The sequence below is a fragment of the Nipponia nippon genome, unplaced genomic scaffold (genome assembly GCF_047370975.1).
Source record: "Nipponia nippon isolate SJK-2023a ecotype South Korea unplaced genomic scaffold, ASM4737097v1 scaffold_5, whole genome shotgun sequence".
NCBI lineage: Eukaryota > Metazoa > Chordata > Aves > Pelecaniformes > Threskiornithidae > Nipponia > Nipponia nippon.
Window position 1 is genome coordinate 47,769,188 of NW_028262369.1, and position 23,484 is coordinate 47,792,671.

Below are 23,484 nucleotides of genomic sequence, written 5' to 3' on the forward strand. Positions count from 1 at the left end.
TTCACTTAGTTAAAGTTTTACACTGCTCTGCACTAGAGCTGATTTTTGGTCCAAACAGTGCAGGACTTGCAGGCATGTTGCCTCAGGATTGGCAACAGGATAGTCACATTCATACAAAAGCATTTTAAAGTTAATTGCCTTTCAGCACAGTTAATGATCTGAGAGGATGCAGTATGTATGCCAAGGCAAGTAAACTAGTCTGGGATTCGGGTTGTCTGTGCTGCTGCCTGTAGGCCCTAGAGGCACAGGAGGGAAAAGCTCACCCTGCAACTTCTGCAGGTCATGGGCAAAATATTTAAAGGTTTCTGGAGAGGGACTGCAGCAGTGGGTGGCGTAGGCAGACAGCCTGCTGCTGAACTGAAGCTTCTTTATTTCACAGCGGGAGCAAGACTTGAAGTGCAGCAGACCATATGCATGCCCGTCTGCCCAAAGCTTTCCCCTCTTTTATAATGATGGTACAGCCTGTGCTGAGCCACAACTCAATAAATATCAGCCAATTCTCTCTCTCCAGAGGGGCAACTGCCTTCTGCACCCTCCAAGGGCTGAGGACAAGTGGTATAGCTGGAATCATGCTGCTCTCCCTTGGGACTACAGCAGAGCCAGGCAGCGCAGTCACCACCAAACATCCCCACAGCCAGGTGTTTCATGGGTTCATCCTTTAGCACAGAGTAGCCTCAATGCTGCCACAAAGTCCTCTCTGGGAAGGCACAGTTATGCCTATTGTTTAAATTAATCATCTTCCCGAGTCCCAGGGTCTGGCTTTTGATTAGGGGCAAATGCAAATGGAGAAGTAAGGTATTGCAGTGATACCCATATATCTAAGGCAGCTGTGTTGTCAGCCTCCTGTCTTTCTTTTTCCTACACATGTACATGAGCTGTCCCCAAATATGCGTGTGCCGGGACACACACATTGTATATTCCAGTAGTGATATGCCCCTCAGAGCTTTTTTTTCAGCCTCACCAAAGGCGTGTATCCGCACGGTTGTAGAATAAAAGAGGACAGTCTTATCTGCCTGGGTAGTTCCCTGGTGAATTTACTTTCTTCTTTCCTTAGAGTGCTGGTTTCCGCATTTGTTGGGATTACGGGAACCTTTTGTGTTTAAAATTCTTGTCCCTTGTTTTCCCCAGGTTGCTTTAAATAGACGGGGAAAATGAACAGAGGAACCAGCAAAGCTCATCTCCCTTCTCAGAATTGATTCTCTGACCCTTTTAACTGTGCCCCTCTGAAAATCTCCTCCAGCTTTTATCGGCACTGTTCCATCTTTTGCAATAAAGGAAAGCCCCTGAAGCTTTTTCCACCCTTTTAAAAGAATCCACCTCTGCAGCCAGACACCAAGCTTCATTTCTGGTAAGGTTTTCAATCCCACTCACTCCTTTGTCTTCGTTTGTACGTCACCCTCTTGGGTGGGCAAAAAGGGGACGGGTGCTACCGCTGTGCTGACTCCTGACTGGGTCACCGAGTGCTGCTGGGCTGGCTGGGCTAGGCTATAAAACAGAGCCAAGGCAGCGCAGCTGGCTCAGAGACGAGACTGAATTCTGCAGACGGTGAAGGACCCTCACGCAGCCTCTGCCGCCTCCTGCGTTGTTGTTTTTCCTGGAATACAGAACCGACCCCGGGAGCAAGATGTGCAAGGGACTCGCTGCGCTGCCAGCCACTTGCTTAAAAAGGTACTGTTTGTTTCTGAGCATCTCTTGATCTGTCTTGTTTGTCTGGAGATACGCTGATATATTGCACTTTGTGTCTGAAGCAGAAGTAGCAGATTTGGCTCTGATTCTTTTGTAAGATTAGATACAAATGATTGCTTACAGGCTTTTTCTTCCCTGTTAGTCAGAAGCAGAATTGCTTAAAGGTTTTGTACGGAGCTGTGGGAACTCTAAACCCATCCTTCCCATCAGCAAAACAAGCAGCTTTTAGCATTGCTATATTTTTATATTCCTGTCATCCGCTTCTGCTGCAAGCCTTGCACCTCTTTTCTCCTTTGAATCCTTTTTCTCTGCTGAATTTTCTGTTCTTGATTTTTTGAGGGGGAAGCAAGGCAGACAGGGTAGCAAATAATTGAGGGTCATTCCCCAAAACACGTCCCAAATGCAGAAACCCAGCCTGGCAGGACCAGAGACCCGGCCGCCAGCGGGCAGGGCAGGGATGTGGGCCAGCCCAGGGCACCGCAGATCTGAATGCAGCAGCAGCCGGTGTGGGGTCAGCCTGTATCCCCCGGGTGGGTACTGATGCTGAGGGACCAGGTCAGGCTGTACCCCTGGTGCACAGCGCTATGGGGCCAGTGTGGGGCTGGCCATACCCCTGTTGTGCGGTGCCGATCAGGATGGGCTGAGCTGTATCCCTGCTGTGGGTGCAGGATCTGGCTGCATCCCGGTGTGCAGTACTGGCCAGGCATCCCAGTGCTGGCAGAGCGGAGCCTGTGTGCCCCCAGGCACGCCCTTGGCAGCATGGCCTGCCCCACAGCCCAGCGTCAGGGGGTGTCTATGCCTGCAAGGTGGCCACAAGCCCTCCTGGAGGGGTTACTCCCTTTCAGGTGCTATGGGGCCTGGAGACCCCCAGCAGGGTGGCCCAGGTCCCCAGAATGGCACCAGCCCCACAAAACTCCCTGCTTATCCAGCCCATGCAAACTTGCATGGGTCTCTGCTGGTGCAGCGCTGCCTTTCTGGCCGCTTATGCCCCCACGAGCACTCCTGAGGCTGCTTCCCAGTGGCTGTGCAATGGGAGAGGGTTGGGAAAGTGCAAACTGAGACTCAGCCTGTTCCCATCTGGGAGGAAAAGCTCCCTGCTCATGGTGGATTTGAAAACAAGTGCTGAAAATGTGAGGAAAAAATATTGACACCCTCCCCCCCAATTTGCAGGAACATTTGACGGGGGGGGGGGGGAAGAACATTTGAAAAAATGCAAAGCAAAAAAAAAGTTCACATCTTTTAACCACCTCTGTCCAGGATTCCCCAAAAAATCCCTCTCTCCCAGAAAGCTGCGGGACTCGCTGCAAGCAGCAGTGTCTTGTTTCCTCCTGCTGCCGCCTTCCTGCAGAGCTGAGCGGCCTCCTTCTTCTAGGGGCAGGTAGCACGGCAGCGCCAGGCAGCCCGAGTCTGGCAGCACAGAGTGCCCGATGTCTGCCTGGGCAGGGCCTGCTCTAAAGAAGCTATGAGTTTCCTTCGCTCTCACCCTAGTGCTGGAGTTGTTACGGAAACATTTATGAGCATAAGCAAGCAGTGAGATAAGATATGGACGGGACCACTGACAGGATGCTATGGCTGGAGCAAAGAGCAGTGCTGGGAGGCTGAGCGGTTACTGGAGCTCTTGCTCTTTTCCAGTCTTTGATCTGAGGAGCAGGAGAAGAATTTCCTGCTTACGCTATCATTGCACCCTGCAGCAGGCCAGGGTTTGCACCCCTGAGCAAGCAGGACTGATATACCTGCCCCATCGTTCTTAAACTGGAAGGAAATCTAGAGAGATGCTGAGGCCAATACCAGCTGCATATCTAGATGCTGCTGTCAGGAAATGGTTGTCCTGAGCACGCTAGAAATCAGAATAAAATTAAGCACGCGCCCTTGTAGGAGCTCGCCATGGAGCGAGGGAGTAGCTTGCAGTCAGCGTGGCCGGTTGTGCTGAAGCTCCTGGCTCATCCCCTGATCTCGCCCCGTGGTCCTGCTCCGAGCCCTTCTCTTCCTCCCTTCCCTCGGTGTCAGGGGCAGCTGCTCGGCGGGGTGGCCTGGCACGGCCCCGCCGTTCCTGCAGCTGGGTGATGAGGTGGGGAGATGGCAAGGGCTGCAGGAAAGAATTAGTAAGCGTGTAAGAACTGGACACTGGTAGCTGGGCAAATCAGTTTAGGGAGAAGTGACACGTTTACAGCCCAGTGATGCCTATCTATCACAATATTTTAACTGTAAACAAACAGTAGGAAAACAGCAGCTTCTACCCCTTTGCCAGCCCTGCCTCCAGGCTGATTACCATCTCAGCAAGAAAATGGTGCTGTTGAACATGAAAAATGACTGCTTTGACTTTGTTATATTTGTCTGGCAACAGAAATGTGCTTTATGTGAGGAGTGGAAAGTTAGCACCATAGTCACTAGCAGTGACCTGCACTTGTGACACTGAGGAATGCTGAAGGAGCTTATTGTGGGTGAGGAGGCTGCAGAGGGAGTTGTAATGCATGATCTTCATCTCGTTCTTGAATTGTTTCTTTCAGTGCCAAAGACATGAAGCATCGTCTGGGCTTCTTGCTGCAGAAGTCAGACTCCTGTGACTACAGTTCTTCCCAGGGCAAGAAGGAGAAAATGCCTTCAGGCCAGAGGTAAGAGCAGATGCTGCCATGTAGTTAAGCCCAGGCTGGCTGCAACGTGTTGTTTACTCCTTCAGTGAGCTGAACTACATTAGCGTTTCTGCTGCTGCTTCCCAGTACCTCCTGAACACCTGTGTGTTTGAATCTAGTGTGGTGATAGTCCTCAGGTATTGATAGTCCCTTTCTACATAGGAGGTTGAACTAGAGGTCCCTTTCTGCCAGCACTTCTGTGATTCAATACACATGTGCACGTGGAAAGACTCGTGCAGTCTCCTGCTCAGGGGAATAACACCATCACAAGACCCAGTGCAACTTGACACATTGCAGAATCGGCATCACCGTCTCTTTGAGTTGGATTTGTGCAATGGTCCACACAGCTGCACAGAGGTATTAGCACAGAAAACAGAGAGAGCAGCCTGTCAGGGTATCACAGCTCTCACTGAGGTGCAAGTAGATGGTGTCCTTTCCAAGGAGGACTCCAAAGGCCAAGGTATGCTCCTGGGATAGATGAGCCCTTGGATGTTCTGGTATGGTAGGGGGAATGAATGCAGGATGTGTTCCCACATTCCTCTCTCTTCCATATAGCTACTGTTCCTCTGACAGGTTAAAGAAATCAGCCCTTTGGAGTTTACTGACATGACCTGTAAGAGTGATCCCAGGTCTGTGCCCCATCAAGAGATGCAGCCAGTCACAGAATAAACACAACGTCCCCAACAATTTTTCCAGGAAAATTCCTTTCCAGCCCATGGCTGGTGATGGGGATTGCAAACCAAAATTTCTGTAGATTAGATCTGGGATCACCAGGGGTCTCTGTAAAGCAAGCAGACATTTCCTTCTTGGTCTCTCTTGTATGCTCTTACAACACTCAGAGAAAGAGATTTTCTAGTGATGCTGAGCAAAAAATCAAATTTGTCCTTTCTGTGCTCCCCTTAAATCTTCCCTATGTTTCTCCCTTTGTCTCCTTTTAGGGTTAGCCAAGAGGAAGTCAGAAAGTGGGCAGACTCTTTGGAAAACTTGATCCATCATGACAGTAAGTGAAGAGGGCCCTTCTGCTGGAGATGTTGAGGGTGCTGCCTGCAAAGTGTGTGTGCTGAGCAGTCCCTGCAGGGGGCACGGGACATTATCTTACGTCTCTCAGCCGCACACAGTAGCTCCTTTGGCCACACAGGCCTGTGGGAGGGGTGGTGAAGGGTGCTCTTGGTCAGATCCAAGGGACCATCCCAATGCATCACGAGCGGGGCTTTGACCTACTGCTGAGCTGTCCCTTTTGTGAAGGCAACTGGTTTAGCTCCGTGCAAGGGGAGGGCAAGACTGCAGCACACGGTTAACAGTGGGTTAAACAAGGACCAAAAAGTGGAGAAACTGTTTGCAGCTGAGCCCATGGGAGACTTTGTCTTCCTGTCGGTTCCAGGCTACGCTGATGTCCTTGATGTTTCCTTTGTGTTGTTCCCATGGCCTGAGACTCTGTGGCGTGTCTTGGCTGTCTCCTCGGGGCCTCCTGGGAACACATGGGTTGCTTGTGTTCTCCTGGCTGAGCCACTGAAGGTCACAGTGGGGGAGTAGGCAGCTGAGGACCCACGTGTGATATCCCCATGGGGCCTGTCTGAATTCCAGCCTCCCTCGGCACGCACGAGCGACGGCCGTGGAGGCAGGCAGCCGTCCCCAGGGGAGCTGCTCATTCAGCTCTGGGAAGAAGAATGCAGAATGGCTGTTTGCTGGGGTTCATGGGTATGACTATCCAGGAACCAACACTCTTACCTGATCTGATGTTCCTCTAAACAATCTGTAGGAGGACTGGCTGCTTTCCGTGCCTTTCTCAAATCTGAGTACAGTGAGGAAAACATCGAGTTCTGGGTCAGCTGTGAGGACTACAAGAAAACGAAGTCACCAGCCAAGCTCAGCCCCAAGGCCAGGAAGATCTATGATGAGTTCATCTCAGTGCAGGCAACAAAAGAGGTATGTGCACAGAACATTTCTTGAGCAAAGGTATCACCCTAAATCCTGAACCAGGCCAGCAGCACAGGGAAGTAGAGATCTGGTAGTTTCACAAGAGTTGAAGGATGCCGCTTCTCTGTTAGTTAGCAGGCAAATGGTGTCATTTTTATTGCTTTCATATTAAACTTGGATAGAGAGAAAGTGGGTTTAGTTACAACCATGTGACCATCCCATATGTGCACTCAGCTGGGAGAAGCCTGAGAGGACTATGACTCCCAGTGTTCCAGCTGCTCCTGTGCAGTTGTTCAAGTTTCCTGCCTGGCTGCATCCCAGAGGGATATGTGTCAGTCTCCTCTGACAGTTTGTCTGGCAGCAGAGATGCATTGGTATCCAGCTGCACAGATTCTGCCAAGGCTACAGGGTATCCAACAGCCATTTCAGACCACTGCCCATCAAGGACAGCTTGAACATGCTTGGTGAAGGGACGCTTGCCTTTTCCTTTACCTATGCTAGCCACTTCTGGGACAGATTTGAGTTACGCTGTCCCTTTGGCCCACAGGTGAACCTGGATTCGTGCACACGGGAGAAGACGAGCCACAATGTGCTGGAGCCTACACTGTCCTGCTTTGATGAGGCTCAGAGAAAAATATTCACCCTCATGGAAAAGGATTCTTACCGCCGTTTCCTCAAGTCCCCCTACTACCTGGACTTGGTCAGCCCACCTGGTGCTGGCTGCGGGCCCGAAAACTGCAAAAGAAGCCACACTCACAGCTTAGACTGCAACTCTAACATCATCTCTCAGTGTGCCTGAACCTGCAGCGAGGGAGGGGCGGGCTGGGCTCTTGCAAGAATATACGGCAGCAAAAGCATTCATTGGCGTGAAGCCACAGAGCTGTCTCCAATAGCTGTCTAATGTCCCAGTTGTATCCCATGTCATGCAACAGCCAGCATTTGTAACCCAAGCCAGGCTCAGTTTGTGCAGCAAACCCTCCTCTTGACTCCATCGGTGTAGGAGCCCTTGAGTCCATGTCTGACATGAAAGCTGGGTGCAATCATTGCATGTCCGCTGTGTTTCTGGCGAGCCCTGCAAGCCCAGAGAGCGGCGGGGGAGGACCTGCTCAGACCCAGCACTGCCCACCAAGGGACCAGACCTGCAGTGTTGCAGTGTGACACCTAGCAAGGAGCAGGGGAAAGAGGAAGCCAAGGGAAGCGTTGGGGACTGTGATCTCGCCTTTCTATTTGTCAAAAGCTTAGATGAAAGGACTTGCTCTGGTCCTTAGCTGTTCATATAGCTCCCAAATGTCTAGGCTTTCAGTAGTATTTGCTCAGAACTCAGGCTGTGCTGCATTACAGTAATCAGACATAGGAAGAGCTGCTACTCTTTCTTGAAGGGAGACCAAAACTTTTCAAACAGCCTCCCTCGATCACCACAGCCACAATCGCAGCGAAGCTCTCCCCTCTGGCTGCTTCTCCCTCTCTAGAATCTAGTTTATGCTGGCCAAGGATCTTTCCTTAGGACTGTACAGAGCTATTATTTTGGGGGAAGTTCATTATTTAATATATTATTAATGGTGTCCTTCATGCTCCCAGGTTAAATACTGTAGCTGAGCAGAACAGAAACATGTTCCTTCTCTCCCAGACTGCCAGGTATATATTACTAACTCTGGGAGTGCCATCTGAATTCAAGTTTGCCTGCCCTGGCTTGTATGGAGCAGTTTGCGATGAAATAGAACCACTACCACAACAGCTGGGGAGGAAAGACCCTGCCTGGGAGTACTTGAAAATGTCTTTTTTTTTTTTTAAATGTTATTTATGTGAGTTTATAATTCAGTAGTAGCATGACTCACTTTTTTCCTGAAGGTGGTAGGAGGAATGTGTCAATCTCATTACCAGAAGGCAGCTTACTTTTTAATTACTGCAGTTAGACATGGCCTTCACTGGGGGCTTTGGGACTGACACTGACCTGCAATTGGAGGCACAAGGAACAGATGCAGGGCTTGCTGTCTTGGGCTGCAGTACTGGGTATTGCCAGCCAGCAGCTGGGACTGCCTGCTCTGAGCAGTCCAGTGGCTGTCGGTGACACTCTCCCCCAACCCTTGGTCTCTCCTTAGTTGGATATTGCGGCTCTGACAACCGTGTATTCCTCACTCCGCATCCCAGTCCAGACAACAGTTCTCACACCGGGGTTTTGACATGGCAGGAGGAGGTCGTGGTTCTCCAGCAGACACGTCCAGGCCCACAGAGAAACATCTCTTTTGACATTTGCTTTATTTTGTATTTATTAGATTGTACTGACGCATACCACCCCTGCATGTTCAGCTAAGAGATGGAGAGGCTTGCTAAAGCTCTGAACATAGCCAAGCATGTGGCTATGTTTTATTTCCCCCTGGTACTGGGAACTCTTGATAACTATTGCAAAAACTGTATTGATATTTAAATAATGATGAATACATTCTAAATAAAAATGTTTGCATTAGTCCCTTCTAAAGTGCCATTGTGTGAACCAAACAAAATGCATGGAGATGCAATTCGTTGGCCAAGGTTACTCTAAAAATTCATTTTACAAATGGCTTCACTCAGAGGTTGTTTTAAAGTACCGACAGATGAAACAGCCATTATATCCTTCAGATACCCTCGGCACTGTGAGCCTGGGGGATGCTGGGCTTTTTGGGGTCCGTGCTGTGCCTGACAGCGACCTCAGCACCGGGATCACCCATCCTTGCTGAGGGCCTGGGGCGAGCATGATCCCCCCTTGACCGCCTTGGAGGGGGGAATGTAAAGGAGCACCTCCTCGCTGCAGATGTTTTCTCACCCAGATGTTTTAGCTCAGAGCTCAACCTGTCCCCTTGCCCCAACCCTGCGAGTGCAGAGCTGCTGCCCGAAGGCGGCGTGGCTGGGGGCGAGCAGGGCTGGCTCTTGCTCAGCCCCTGCCCCTGCAGGCACCGCGGCTGCTGCCGGAGCGTGAGCCAACTCTGCGAGCCAAAGTCCGAGACAGCACCCAGGCAGCGGGGCTGGGAGTGCCCGTGCCATGCTGGCGCTGGGGCGTTTCCTCTGGACCAGCCTCCTGAGATGATATTTTTATTCCCTTTTCCGTTTACTGAGAAACCACCGCATCTGTTGCAGCAGGAGTTCTCAGAGGCCTCTGGTCTTGCCAAGGCTCTTGGGCACAAGTTTTGCAAGTGCCCTGTAGAGGGTAAGGAAACACCACACCTTCAGTGCAGAGATAAAATGAATAGTCCATCGAGATAGTAGCAGAAATAAATATACGTTTATGTGTGGATAACTGAGTGGTACAAGAATATGGTTAAACTCAAGCAGTTCCTCAGTGCACACCAGCGCTCCGCGTGAAGATGTCTAATGGAAATCACACAGAGAACGTCAGACTGAAAACCTGCTGCTTGTGGGTGTGAGGAGTCAATCCCCACTCCTGACCTTGCCCTGGCCCTCGGCCACAGCACTGGCACCCTCCAGGGAGTGACTAAGGACTGGCGGGAGCCTGGGCGAGCACTGGGACACCCTCAGCCTGCCGTGGGCAGCGGGCAGCTCCCGCCACTGCCTCACAGGCTTTGGCAGTCCCGTGGGCTGGGACTGGGCAGCACCGGCAGAGCCCTGCCTCAGCATGCAGGGGAGAGCCGGGTGATTCACACCGTGGCTGGTGAGGTGCGAGGGTCCATGTCACTGAATTAACCAGAAAACACACAGCAAACGATCCCCCGGCATTAACCCGAGGGATGCAGCTGCAGAAAGCCCTCCTCCGCATGTCCCCATGGTGGGGAGTGGGTGCCAGGGAGGCAGCGTCTGGTGCCCAGGGACCGTGGCTGCAGCGTGGGGTTGCCTTGCCCCACGGCAGGGGATGGGGGTCCCTCAGAGAGCGTGAGACCTGCCTCCTGCGCCAGCTCAGGCACCAGAACACGCCGGGGCTGCGGCACCCAGTGGCCACGGCCACAGGGTGATTTTGGAGGATGTTTTGGAAGATGCACCTTCACGTTCACTCGGGTGGATGGCCAAGGTGTCCCTCAACTGGGTCTAGGACCGCAATAAACCCATGTGTGCTCATCTCTGCCACAGCCCCCAGGCACAATATCCAGAAACTCTGGCTCTCTGACTCACTGGGGATCCAGATGCCTGCGTTACAAGTATGTATATGTGTGTGTGTGTATGTGTGTGTATACTTGTATATGTCTATAGGAATATAGATGTACAATATGTCGTGTGTATAGTGTTCATGCATATGCCAAATTTCATAAGAGCAAGAGTGATAAAATATATGAAGTATTTCCTACCAGAAATGTAATGGTTGGTATCAGCCCAACCGTAAGTACCTCTGGGCCTGCGGAAAGCTTGGCCGTGGGGTGGGTACAGGCATTGCCGCCTTTCTGGGGTGAGCCTGCCTGAGTAATTAGCCAAACGACCCTTCTACACAAACACAACATCCCAAGAGCTCCGAAACGATTCAGGGGCCACATTTTAGGGCCGCCCGGTAGCTCACTGGCTCCTGTTCAATCACGCCCTAAAGTAGGCTTCCAGTATTTCAGCAGAAATCAAGCTGGGGAAGGATTTCCAATAGAGCTGTTCACCTCTCCTGAAACCAGCCTCCACCTTTCTTTTCAGCACCTACATACCCAGACACCTTCTCCCTGCCCCACAGGTCGCTGTTGCAGCTAGTGACATCTCAGGTTTCGATGGTGCACAGCGAGCCAGCCTCCAGCAGCATCCCAGCATTGGCATTTAACTGTGAAACGTGTGAGGGTATCCGGAAATATCTCCCGAAGGATTAAGTAAAAATGAAAGATCTGGGTCTTTCTGCAGGGAAACCTGTTTGGTTTTGCATTTCTGTCAGTTGCGCCATGAATAGGGAGCTTGAACATGCTGAACCCACTTGTCTTGACACCAGTTCATGGAGACATTAGGAGGGTGCAGGGCGTGCGCCTGGGCAGAGGCGGTGGGAGCACGCTGCAGCAGAAGGGCTGCCCAAGCCCCCTGCCATGCCCAGCCCTGCTCCTGCCTCCCCCCTGCTGCCCACCAGCTCTGGGCAGCGGGCGCTGCCGGCGGGATCCTGCACCCTTTCGACAGGACCCTCCTGCCGCTCGTGGGCTCCCTTGGGATCTTTGGGGCTGCCTAAGCCGCCCCCTGCGCTCACCCCAGGGGAATGCCCCGCGAGCATCACCCCCTGCCACTCCAGCACCGACTTTCCCAGGCCATTTGCTCCAGAGGAAAAAAAAGTCACGTTTCTGATGGCCTCCATCCTTCCCCTGCCTCCCCATTCCTGCCTGGAAAACGCAGCCCACTTCCTGCAGCTCAGGATGCATTTTTCTTCGTCACCATAGTGACAACGTGTAAATATTTGGGGCTGGTGGGGTTTTGATCAGATTTTGAAAGTCTTGAAGAGGTTGGCAAACCCGTTGTTTATGTTACTGCAGTTCAGATGGAGTCTCATGACTTGCAGTTGAGGTTAAGCAGCTGGGGGGCGGCCGGGCTTGTTATTTTGCCGGCATCTGGCAGGTTGCTGGCTGGGCACCTCGATCCCTGCAGCATGCTCATTGCAAGCCACGGCCCTGCGGATGCTGCACTGGGAAACCATCACAGGGGGTTCATCGCATTTGCCTCGAGGCTGAAATGAGACCCCAAGCCGCCTTTCACATATGCCCTTGCCCCATCCTCGGATGTGATTTCTTCTGGTAGCGAACAGTGGGCTGGCTTGGAATTATTTGAAAAGAGCTGGTCTTTTTAAGTGACAGCCTTATGGAAACACATGTCCTGGGCAGATGGGAGAAGACAGGAGAGAGAGATGCAGGCTACACAAACTCAGCAGAGTTTGCTGTCTGTTCAAGAAGACAGGGGTTTATTTTTCATATTTCCGATGATGGTTTTGTCTTTGGGTTTGAGTTTTGTTTTTCAGTTGTTTGTTTGGTTTTTTTTTTTAATTGGATCTGAACAGTTGCAATTAGCAGCTTTTTTTCCCCCAGCATGATTTTCCTCCCTCTCTAATCGATGCCCCTCGATTGAGTTTGTGCAGAAGCGTCGCTTTGGTGTGCCTACTGCAGAGAGAAGCAACTGGAGCAAGAAACCACTGCAGCAGCACCTGAAGCTGCAATCCGAGCACGCTGCCAGCCACCAGCACTGCTGAGGGCTGCGCGTAGGCACTGGGGACGCGGGCACAGGCTGCAGACTGCGAGCTCAGGGCGTCGTGCAAGTGGTTGGAGCGAGTGGGAGGTGTGGGTTGCTAAACAGTCCCGGTGTTTTGAACAAACAGATCTCATTTTATCCTCTTTACTGTCTTCAGTGTGAGGCAAACAGGCTGTCTCACAGCTGACTCCAAGTGGAGTCACTGGGGAAGCGGTGCTGCAGGCTCGCTCTGCCCAGCCCTCGTGCCAGCCAGGTGCGCCCCGCGGCGCACGGCCGTGCCGCTCCCGGATCTGCCGTACCACCGTCCCTGCTGTACCGCCGTCCCTGCCGTACAGCCATCGCTGTGCCTGCTGAACAGCTGCTTTCTGAAGACAAGGTGACGCCGATCCCGCAGTGGACCCCGGGGCTGCAGGCATGCTGGGCTTGGCCAGGAAGGGGAGCACCCATAGGATACCCTGTGCAGCCCCAGCAACAGCCTGGGAAGCTGGGAGGAGGGGGAGAGCCTGGGGCAAATCAGCAATATGGACAAAACCGGGAGAAATATTGTAATGTCCTAAGAAGGCCTAAGAAGCTGGCGCCTCAGAGCCTCTGACTGAAGCCGAGCCCCGCAGTGCCAGCGATGCGCTGGCTGCCCAAGTGGCTCTGGTCGCTGCAGGGCTGGGGCTGCGCCACCGCCCTTCTAGGTCCCAAACCCAGGGAGGATCACCAGGGGTTTCTGCTAATTGGTCTTTTGTGGGAGAGGAAAGAGACTGTAAGAGAGGAGACATCTGGGCCATCTGACAGTCCAAAGCACAGGGGGAGATGTTTAGCAACGCCCCTGGGTGCTCTTTTAGGGTGGTATCAAGAAAGCAAAGCGGCTACAGGAGAAGGGGCAGGTGTTTAGACAGAAGCAGTGGGACCGCCCGCAGGGAACGCCTCGCACAGCCCTGCCACGTTGCTACTTGATTAACTCCTGATAAAACTCCGACCGCACAAATCTGGGCAGGGAGTCTTTCTCCATTAGGGCAAAGATCCTCTTCTGGGCCATGTCAAAGCTGCTTGGCGATGGCTCCACCAGGTTCTTCATGGTCACAGCCTTGGTGAAGTGGTCGATGTTCACCTGTGATGGGAGTGTAAGAGGGATGGGGACCCTGCCTTTGTGAGGGGCGGGTGATGGTCGTCTCCCCTCGCCTGCTCTGTCCCACCAACAACCACGCAGAGGTTACAGGGAGGGACTGAAACACGTTCGCTTATCTGGGGGAATTATTGGTGGCAAATCTGTAATGAAGGCTGAGGTCTATCCTGTAGCAAAGGTAACTCTGGGGCGAGGGCTACCATAGATCGTCATGCCGTATGATTAGCATAAGCCCTCCGTGGGGAGAGGGGGACAGGCATGTGCTGGAGGTGCCTGCGGCGGGAGGCAGCCCAGCAGAGGCTGAGCGTGTGAACAGGGGCACCGGGGCTGCGAAGGGTGGGAGTGCAGCCCGTGGGGATGGGGCTGCCTCTTGCTGAGGGTACAGCCCTCTGAGCCCCTCAGCCATGGTACAGGGTGCCCTGCAGCCATCACTCGCCTTTGGGATGGGGGCCACCTGGGCGGCAGCCTTATCCCTCCTGGCACTGACTCCTGCCCTGCAGCCACTGACCTCTTTGGGTGCCTCGGTCTGGATGAACTCCTCATAGATCTTCTTGGCCTTCTCCGCCATCTTCACAGGGGACTTGGTTTTCTTGTAGTCCTCACAGGCCACCCAAAACTCGGCGTTCTCCTCGCTGAACTCGGAGCGCAGGAAGCTGCAGAAGCTGGCGAGCCCATCTGCGGGGGGAACGGGCCCTCGCTGAGCACTGGGGATCCCAGGGGGGCCGAGCTCTTGCTGAGCACCAGGGAGGGACATGGGATGGGGGGATGTGACCACAGGGGGATGTGAACTTACAGGGGTTTTGCAGGAGCTTCTCCAGGGAATCACGCCACTGCAGAGCCTCCTCTGGTGATGGCCTGAAGGGAGTAAAGAAAGCCCAGGTTGTCCATGCTCACCTCACAGTCTGGGCTCCAGGTTTTTAAATAATTCCTTTAAAAATGGGGAGGAATGGAGTAACGAGCTGTGGAGACTGTTGCAGAGCAGTGGCCATGGTCAGGCAACGGAGATGCTGCTGCATCACAGCACAAGTGCCCTCCTCCCGGGGAGAGCCGAGTGCCAGGGGAGGTGAGGACCGGCTAACTCTCCCATGTTTTGAGCAGAAACATGGTCAAACCTCAAAGCGAGTCCCCTCTGCAGCTGCAGGTCCCCACCTTGCCCCAGCACTCGTGTACAAGAGGGCAGAGCAGAGGCTCTGCAGGCAGCTGGGAAGCATCCCTGCGTTTTCCTGCTGGGGTAGGGAAGGATGCTCCCCGCTGAGGAGGAGCGGAGGAGGCTGGATCCTTCCAGCCCTGCACTGCCGGGGCTGGGGTCAGCGCCCCTCCACTCCCACAGCCCTCCCGCCCCATTCCCACGCCCCGCGGCGGGGCGGGACGCCAGCCTCGGCTCCTTCCCCTCCAGTGGAAACCTTCAGTGTTTTTCATGTGCGTGGCTTTTCCTCTTTTTTTTCTTTTCTTTTTTTTTTTTAAATGCGATGCTTGTAATATGACTAAAGAGGGTTGTGGGTTTTTTGTTTGTGGTTTTGGTTTGGTTTTTTTTTTTAAGCCTCGAGGAGTTTGACCGAGCTGCCCTGGGGCACGGGGCTCCTGCCTGCCCTGCTGCCCACCGGCCAATGCCTGGTGCTGGAGGGAGCGCTGGGCTCGCTGCAGGCCTTCCCCTCTCCCCGTGGGCAGCGCTGCAGCTCAGGCTTGTTTTGCTGCCGCAGGGGCACGTGTCAGGGCCAAAACCCTCTGGGTGAGCAGAGCATCCCTGGGTGTGGGGAGGGAGCAGCAGGCAGGACAACCTGCCGGTCCTGGAGGCCTTGGTGCTTCAGCAGTGAGTCTGGGGAAAGTGCGGGTGCTCCTGCCCAGCTGGCAGCTGGCGTTTGCTTTCTGGACCTCAAACTGCATTTGCACTTGCTATCAAGGATCAAAAGCTCTCCCTGCCCCCATGCTCCTCCCAGGTGTCTCCCCACCCCCAGTGAGGGGGAGCATCACTGCAGCGACCCAACACAATCCAGATTTCCTGGAAACTACCAAATTCACTTTTCCATTAGCTGAATGTCCCAGGGATGATATTAACTGCGAGTGAGATGCTGACGGATGAGTGATACTGAGGCTGCGCAACAGTGCAGTGCAGGAGAAAACACCTCCTCCAGCCAGCGGGGAGTGAAGATGTCCTCCAGCTTTTGCCGGGGACAGCTAATGGGGACAAATGTGTCTCCTTCACAGAGGCATCCAAGGCACAGCAGCGACTGAATGTGAAACGTGCCGTCCGTCGGGGCTCTGCCTGCCCTGCCTGGCCCGGGCAGCTCTCGCAGAGGCACACTGCAGCCAGCAGGCACCGCGCTGGCAAGCATCCCCGCATGCTGCAGCCAGCAAGGCGGCTGCAGCTGTCTGCAGGCTCACGTCAGGGCGAGCAGGGTGTTCATCTGCACATTGGGGCTGATTTTGGGGGGTTGTTTTGATTTCTTTTGGGTTTTTAGCAATCCCTTGGTGCAGGGTTACTGGTTTAGAGTAACATTGCCTGGGCTGAAGGATCTGTGGGGAGAGGGACCGGTGTAAAACAAAAAGTCGTGATTTTAAAGTGGAAATAGAAGCCTGGCCTCGTGAAGAGTGGGCATGCGCCTCTCTTGGTTTTAGTCGTGACATGGCCACTTGAGCCCTTTGAGATGAACCTTGTTCCCGGTGCCATGAGCAAGGCTGGCTGGGCCAGTCAGCCTTGCCTACCTCTAGCAAGTTAGAGAGCCTGGGTGCTGTCAGACCTGGGTCCTCCAGCACTGTGTGTGTCCAGCTGCAGCTCAAGGACAGGGAGCAACTCCTTGGGGCAGGGACAGGTGTCCCCAGGAGAGTCACCCGTACCCGATGGCAGCAGGTCTGGGGGGTGGCACAAGGGCGACTGGGCAGCGGCTCAGGTACTTGGCTCAGCTTCCCGAGGCTGGGCTGGAGGTACCCTATGGCTGGAGGCCATCACCCTGTGTCCAGAAAGCCATCCTGCTTTTAGATTTAAGCTAACATTTCTTTTAAAGGTTTATTTTGTCTCCTTTGAACTGTTCCTCCTGCAGCACAGGCCGTCAGCCTCTCTAGCTTCTCCTCTGCTTTGCTTTGTCATTAAACCAGCTCAGTGCCGGAGAGCAGAGGCTCAGGACAAAGGCAATGAGGTGAGACAGTGCCATCATTGCAGAGCTGCCCAGAGCCAGCCATCGCGCCGTGGGGCCATGCACCCAGCTCAGGGACACGCTGCAGCCCCAGAGCCACCAGGCTGTGTGAGGCTGGCACCTCTGGACAGAGGCGGGTGACTCAGAGAAGTCCAAGTGCCGTATGCCTCTGGCAAAACCTTTATCGAATGAATGTGAAATCTCATCAAAAGTAAATTGAGTTTCCATGAGAAATCTGGTTTCCATAAAGCTGTATTGCCTGACACATGCTGCCCTGACGTAACTCTTGGAGCCCGCACCTAGCCGGCAGGTCACAAGGAGTGTGCCACGAGCTGCCTGCCACGTAAAGCCCGCTGTGCCCACCCGGACCCTGCAGCCCGGGCTTCAGCTCCTCTGCATCCCAAAAGGGCTCGTATCCACAACCTCCGGCCAAGCACACGTGCCAGTGCAGCCCGCCCCGGCACGGTACTCACTTCTGGGCCTTGGGTGGCTTCTCCGGCTTCTCTGGGTAGGGGATGACGAAGTCAATGGCCGAGTCAGGCTTCTGGAGCAGTGTGCCCAGCTTGGTCTTGATCTCCTTGGCCCTGCAGGAGGGGACGAGCAGAGGCAGGTCAGGCGGAGGGATGGGGCAGCGGGGATGGTCCCTGCCCTGCACCCGCAGAGACCCCGGCACAGACCCCGGCACAGCTGCTGGTGAGGTACAAAGCTGTGTAATTAATTACACACAGACAAATGGACCCTAATACTGTAAAGGCGCCTGGCTGAGGCATTTCAAGCTGGGGACTCAGAATTAGCAGCAGCTCTTGATCTCCATCTCTTTGCTTTGTCCCCATCTGTGGCTGGGATAATTGTATCAGCGGAGCTGGTGGGCTGCTCTGGGGATGAATTAGGGGATGTGTGTGTGTGTAGCACTCAGTTTCTATAGTGATGTGCCCTGAGGAAACACTGGTGAGGAGGCGAAGGAGCTCCCTTCCAAGAGGAGGCCATGCAGGGCACTGTGCTGGTCTGCACAGCAGTGCCTGCCCCACACTGAGCCCCATCCCGCCTTGCACCCACCAGCAGTGCAACACAGGTGGCATCTGGAGCAGGGTGCCCTCCCCAGGTCCTGGTCTGCAGCCAGAGGGAGCAGGAAACTCCTCATCGTGTCCCCTGAGCTTTTTGATGTCGCTGCCTCTGCCTCCAGTGATGCACAGTGCAACCCCCGAGCGCAGAGCTCTGCTGCCCAGTACCCTTGCACCATGCAGCCAAAATCCTCCCTGTCCCAGGGGATGCTATTGCTAACACATAGGTTAGCACGCACCTCTATGCTTGCCAAAATCAGGGTGAAACGCTCCTTGCTGTGCTCTCTGCCCGCCCCGACCCTCCCAAGCACTCACAGCTGGGGGCTTCCTCCTTTCTGGGCACTTTTATTAGGATTATATAATTTTTCTATTGCTCTCTTGGGGACCACCAGCAACCCACCATGCTTCCTGCTAGTGCTTGTGGTTTGTTTGCTCATGCCTAAGTAATATATAAGCCCTACGTCTGCAACAGGAAGGGTCCTGCAAACAGGTAACTCCTAGGTGCGGCTTTCCCCGGGCAGAGGGGAAGAAGGGCTTCAGGAGGTGAAGTAGTCTGACTAGCAAAACAGTTTCATCCTCCATCTTTCACCCTTCATCCATTTGGAGGATACATAGACAAGAGGGGTCCTGGGGCTTGACAGCAGGTCCAACTGTCTCCCAAAGTGTGCCCTTTTGTGCAATATGACTTGCAACGTGGTCCTGAGCATCCAAAACCACAGAGGAGGCTCCTTTGCTGCAGCTCAGCGTTGGTAGCAAGAGCAAGCCGAGCTTCTGCAGAGAAAACTCAGGTGTGCTGCATAAGACTGAACAAATAAAGGGGTGAAAATGGACACACACACACACCCATCTTTGCAGGGCACGTCTCTGCCCTGGCACAGCAACATTTAGTGACTTCCAGGCTCGCTGGCACAGGGGGTGGATGAGAGCAGGGGGACACGCTGCTTCCCCACGGGCTGGCTGGGCTCGGTGCCTTCGCCACGGCGCGGCTGTTGAAGCCGGGCTGCAGCTCCCTGGCGTCAGGGCTCATTGCACTTCTCTCTGCTGTTTATTTTCACAAGCCCTCTGTGGACAATCGCTCCCTTGCTATGTCTGCTATTTCATTTCCATTCCTTCAATTCTTTTTCCGCTCCCTGTAAAACTCCCTCTGCGTTTTGGTTTTCCACCCGCCAGCCCCCGCGGGTGACTTTTTGAGACCTGGCGTGGGCTCTGCTCCTCCGCCGGCTGCCCCTCGCTTCTGCTGCAGACGCCTGCATCCGACAGCCACCCTTGCACAGGAGCGGGCAGGGGCTGGCAAGGCCCAGGAGCGGGCAGCAGAGCCAGCCGGAGTGAGCAGCCCAGCTTGGGTCTGCACGGACCACCTGTGGCGGGTGTACAGCACAGGGCAGAGCAGACTCAGAAATCCAACTGTCTTCATGGAAAATGTCAGCAGCTACAGGGACAGCTTCTGTTGCTCATGCTTCTGAGAAAACTTGAATCTTGCCTGGAACAACCAGGACCTTAGGTGAAGGGTGATGAGGTCCCCACGCTCCCTGCACCGAGGTGTCTCTGGGGCAGGGATGCTGCCATGCACAGTTCGTTCCACTCCCTCTAATAAATAAATAAAATGTGGATAAATGCTCTGAGCTGAAGCTGGTTCTCCTGCAAGCCTCAGGTGCCCATTGGCGTCCCACAGGCTGGCACTGCCGTGCAGTGACCCCCATGGCACAACCCTGACCCACAGGGATGGCACAGCTGCAGCGAGGAGGAGCGGGTGAAGGCAGCAGGAGCTGCAGCCCCGTTAGCACCAAAGCAACAGGTGGATGCAGAAGGTGCCCAGGAAAGCTGCTGGGGCATGACAGCCTCCCCCCCGGTTCTGCTTTCCCGGACATCTGTGCTTGTGGCCACTGCTCCCTGCAGGGAAGGGGACACATGGGCTCGAGAAGCTTGTCTCAAAGAGGGGCTGAGCAGAAATGTCGGCTGCCACCTGGTCCTTTCCCTGCCACTGCACCGTGCTTGGGAGGGCAGAGCCGGGGATGCTGCTGTGGCCGACTGCTATGCACCAGGGAGGGTCTCCTCCAGGCAATCGGACCACGCACGCAATCGTGGGGGTTTCATCTGGCAGGAGCAGGGGTGAAGAGCAGGGGGGAAGGGGCTCACCCACCTCTGAAATGAGGACGGTGGATGCCAGCGGGCCCCAAACAGGCACGGGGAAAACACGGGCTGTGCTGGGAGCAAGGGCACCGAGAGCCAAATCTAACACACGACAGCCTAAGGAGGTGGGGAGATAGGACCAGGACTCTGTTGCTGTCTGAGCAGGACATGGGGACCTCGCTACCCTGGTGCAAATGGGGCCAACACACGCACAAGATCTGGATGCAATCAATAGCGGCATCACGCAGCAGCAAGCACTGTCCCGGATAATGCTCAGACCTGGTTCAAAATCTGGCTCTCTAATTCCCACCCTCTGACAGTGACTAATGGCCAACATCTGTCGGGTTCAAAGGACACTAATGGGCCTTAATGGCCCTGAGCAGCCCCAGCTGAGCCCCACACCCTGCCCGCGGCCAGGGGCTCCATGTAAGCTCAGCCCTGGGACTACCTTCCCTTTAGTGGTGCTGTAGGTGGGCTCCTTCCCAGTCTGGTCTCCTGGCTTGATGTTGGACCTCTATTGCAGCCCTACTGCCTGCTGCTCCCGACGGGGCTCCCTGGGGAGCCTGGTCCCAGTGTGGGGACAGCAGCAAGAACGTCCCCACCCCGAGTAAGTCCTCAGCTGTGGGGCCTTCATGAAATATGGGGAGACCGCAGAGATGAGGAAGCGTGTTGAAAGGAAGTGAGAAAGGACAGCCAGAGGGCTGAGCGCTTGCAGGCTGGCGGGAGGGAAGGACTATTTAAAGACACCATCCTGGCATCCTCCAGCAGATGTATTACAAGCTTTCAAGCAAGACTTCAGCAAAGGCTAAACAGCAGGGTAAAAAAGGCAGTTATAAACAAAGAGGCACCCTTCAAAACCACCCCACACCCCCCCCAGCCATGACCAAGTGAGAAAAAGCAAGAGGACCATAAACTGTGAAAGGTTAAGTGTGAGAACATGTAGGAGCAAGCCAAGAAAAAGTCTGAGAAACAGCTTCCAAGATGCATTAAAAGAAAATATGGGCTCTGTCAAACACGTCAAGAGCAAGAAGTCTGCTGGGGAGAGCCAGGAGAGACTCCAGCTTTAAAAACAAAACAAAACAAAAAAAAGAGGTTTGAAGAAGTTAAAGCTATAGCTGAAAGCTAAAGCTGCTGCTGTGCCTGAGGGCAGGGAGGTGCCAGAGGGAATGCCCCTTGAGGGGGAAAAAGGCTCTAGGGGGGATTTGAGGAGCCATAAAGCTGCAAGTGTGATACTGTACGGGCATGTCAGCAGCAGCTGTATCAGACAGCTGTGGTGGACACATGGACAAATATGGTCTATTGGAGAGGAGACAAGGCAGATCTGGCAGTAGGAAAAGATTCCATCAAACCTATCGGCCCTCTCTGAAGAGGCCAGCAAGCACGTGCCTTGGGGAGAGCCGGGGGGTACCAGCCCCTTGGGTCTGCAGGAGACCTTGGATGGGCTCCCCAGACCCCAGGCAGCTGCAGAGGGGAAGGTCGTCTCGTGGATGACAGCGTGGGGAACAGCGTGGGAAAGGTAGCACACAACATGTCGGGGACATGGTGTGTTTTCCTTGGTGGGGACGGTCCTAGGGGAACGTGGGCTGGGACCGTGCTGTTAAACATATCACATGCATGGGGAGAAGGGCTGAGCAGCAGATAATGTGCTACCCCGATACGGCACTTGGGGACCGGTTGCGAGGAACAGCAGGAGGGTCTCTTGAGACTGGCAGTGAAGCGGCTGTTGAAATGCCTCATAGAGCAACACAAAATGACGCACACGGGACAAACCCAGTCCTAACTCCACGTATAAAACCGTGGGCTGTAAGCGAAGCGGCCTTTCAAGAGTAATGATTTGAAGGTGTAACAGAGGTCAGTGAAAGCATCAGCATAGCAGCAGTGAAAAAAAACTAATATAGGATTAGAAAGTAGCAGAAGAGTGACAACAAAGATGACAGCAGAGCAGAAACGTGTGGTTCTGGGAGAGCATCTGGAAGAGTGCTGCCCATGGTGCAGGAGGCTGCAGGAGACCAGGCAAGGTGAGCATGGGGCCACGTGGATGGCTGAAGGGCACGTTTCAAGCAAAGAAATTGTCACAGGCCCGTGCTCCTGTTCATGCCTGTGATGGGAATTTGCCTTGCTTTCGGGCAAGCAGCATCAGCTTTAGCTGATGAGGGGGGACTTCTCCTGAGCTCCCCCCAGGACAGTGAATGCTACCCTCGCTCTCATCTAAAAACCAGTACTAAAGCATTTGCAGTTGCGAGGAAATCCTCACTGTGTAATTCATGTCTAAAGTCTTTTACCAAGTTTCCTCCTTAGATGAAGGATCGAGTGCCCTGCTGGTGCGGGGAGACCCCAGCCTCGGGCCATGGCCCCCTTGGACCTCGGCTTCTCACTGGACCCCCTTCAAGCCCCCTCCAGCTCTGCAGGAGCGGAGGAGGGGGCAGGTTTCAATCAGCATGGAAATGGCTGGGGGCTGGAGCCTGCCTGGGTTCCCAAGGGGTGAGAGCAGCCTGGGAAGCACCACCACCACCCGGGGCAGGTTTCGAGGTGAGCACCGGGGCAGAGGGGGATGAAGATGAGGATGAGGATGGGTGCCACGAGCCAGGCAGAGCAGGCACTCTGCACAGAGCCGAGCCTCGTGAGAGGGGCCAGGGCTGGCTAATCCGTGTGCAAGGGAGATGCAGGCGGTTAAAGAGGATTTTGAGGGACTTTGGAGCCAGGGCTGTTTTCACCAAAGAAAGGCAACCGCTTTCCTGCTTTTTTCCTCCCCCACATGTTTTGCAGACATTAAGGTCTGAGGACAACACACTCCTGCTCTGGGCCCGCACAGGGGAGACGCTGACGTTGAGGGGTGGTTTTGGGGCAGCCCAGACTTGCCCAGCAGAGAGATTCCCAAACCAGACAGGAGAGTTTGGGACTGGATCAGCGCTCACACCCCCCAAGGGTCCCAGTCACTCGCAGCATCCCACTGAGCCCCCGCCAGCAAGCATCCCTTCCCTCCCAGTTCAGAGCTGGCTGACCCCAGTCCCCATAAGAGATGTCCACCGTGGGGCTGTGCCGGAGGAAGAGCCTCTCTGCCCCCAGCCGCCCCGGCAGAGCCCAGCGGAGAGGCAGGCACCCCGGCATCCCCACGCGGGCTGGCCGCTCTCACCTCTCCAGGCACGTGTGGGGCAGCGCTGCTAATCCTTTGCACATCTTGGCAGGCTGTAGTTTTCCTCAGCCACGAGAAGAGTGTGAGCGATGGCCAAAGCAGGCAGCAGCAGCTCTGTCTGCAGCCCAGCTCCCCCCTCTCCCTCCTATATAACGCCGGGAGCTGGACCCCTGCCAGCCCCGTAACCAATGCCGTCCGTCCCGCCACAGCTGGCCCCGGCCCCAGCGGCTTCTGGATTTTGTTTTCTCCTCTCTAAGCTCACATAGAGGGAAAAATGTGTTTTTTCTGGGGTGAGATCAGGTAATCAATTGGAAGGGCCAAACTGCTGTTGGGGGGGCTTCAGGAAGCCCACAGGGTTTCCTCTTAATGTTATATCAGGCTCCAGGTCAGTATTTAGAAAAGCCAGGTAGAAATGCTTCATTCAAGTGAGGTCTTTTTCTATGAAAAATTTCACTTTCATAAAAATAAAAGTGCTTAGGAGAAGTCTTGCTGTTGATTTAAAGGCTGTGGCTAACATCAAAATATCCACAGCTTCAATAGTGGTTATCAGCTGGTGGGTAACAGACTT

The 23,484-nt window shown here is 54.3% G+C and overlaps 2 protein-coding genes across 3 annotated transcripts; one reads left to right on the forward strand and one right to left on the reverse strand.

Annotated features, from left to right (window-relative positions):
* The first annotated feature begins 1,128 nt into the window (after positions 1-1,128).
* Positions 1,129-8,697, forward strand: RGS4 (regulator of G protein signaling 4). Of its 2 annotated transcripts, XM_009462524.2 has the most exons (5): positions 1,356-1,668; positions 4,194-4,298; positions 5,255-5,316; positions 6,076-6,242; positions 6,781-8,697. In XM_009462524.2, the coding sequence occupies exons 1-5, from the start codon at positions 1,625-1,627 to the stop codon at positions 7,030-7,032; spliced, it is 630 nt and encodes a 209-aa protein (XP_009460799.1). In that variant the 5' UTR covers positions 1,356-1,624; the 3' UTR covers positions 7,033-8,697. The 2 variants fall into 2 exon arrangements, with proteins under 2 accessions (XP_087587881.1, XP_009460799.1); XM_087731755.1 differs by lacking the exon at positions 6,076-6,242 and having other exon boundaries at positions 1,129-1,668; positions 6,781-6,983.
* Positions 8,698-8,785: 88 nt separating this feature from the next.
* On the reverse strand, positions 8,786-23,045 carry RGS5 (regulator of G protein signaling 5). Its single transcript, XM_009462529.2, has 5 exons — positions 22,917-23,045; positions 17,066-17,176; positions 14,255-14,316; positions 13,970-14,136; positions 8,786-13,446 (listed from the first exon to the last, which is right to left on the reverse strand). Exons 1-5 carry the CDS (start codon positions 22,958-22,960, stop codon positions 13,285-13,287), a joined length of 546 nt encoding a protein of 181 aa, XP_009460804.1. The 5' UTR covers positions 22,961-23,045; the 3' UTR covers positions 8,786-13,284.
* Between the last annotated feature and the right edge of the window lie 439 nt (positions 23,046-23,484).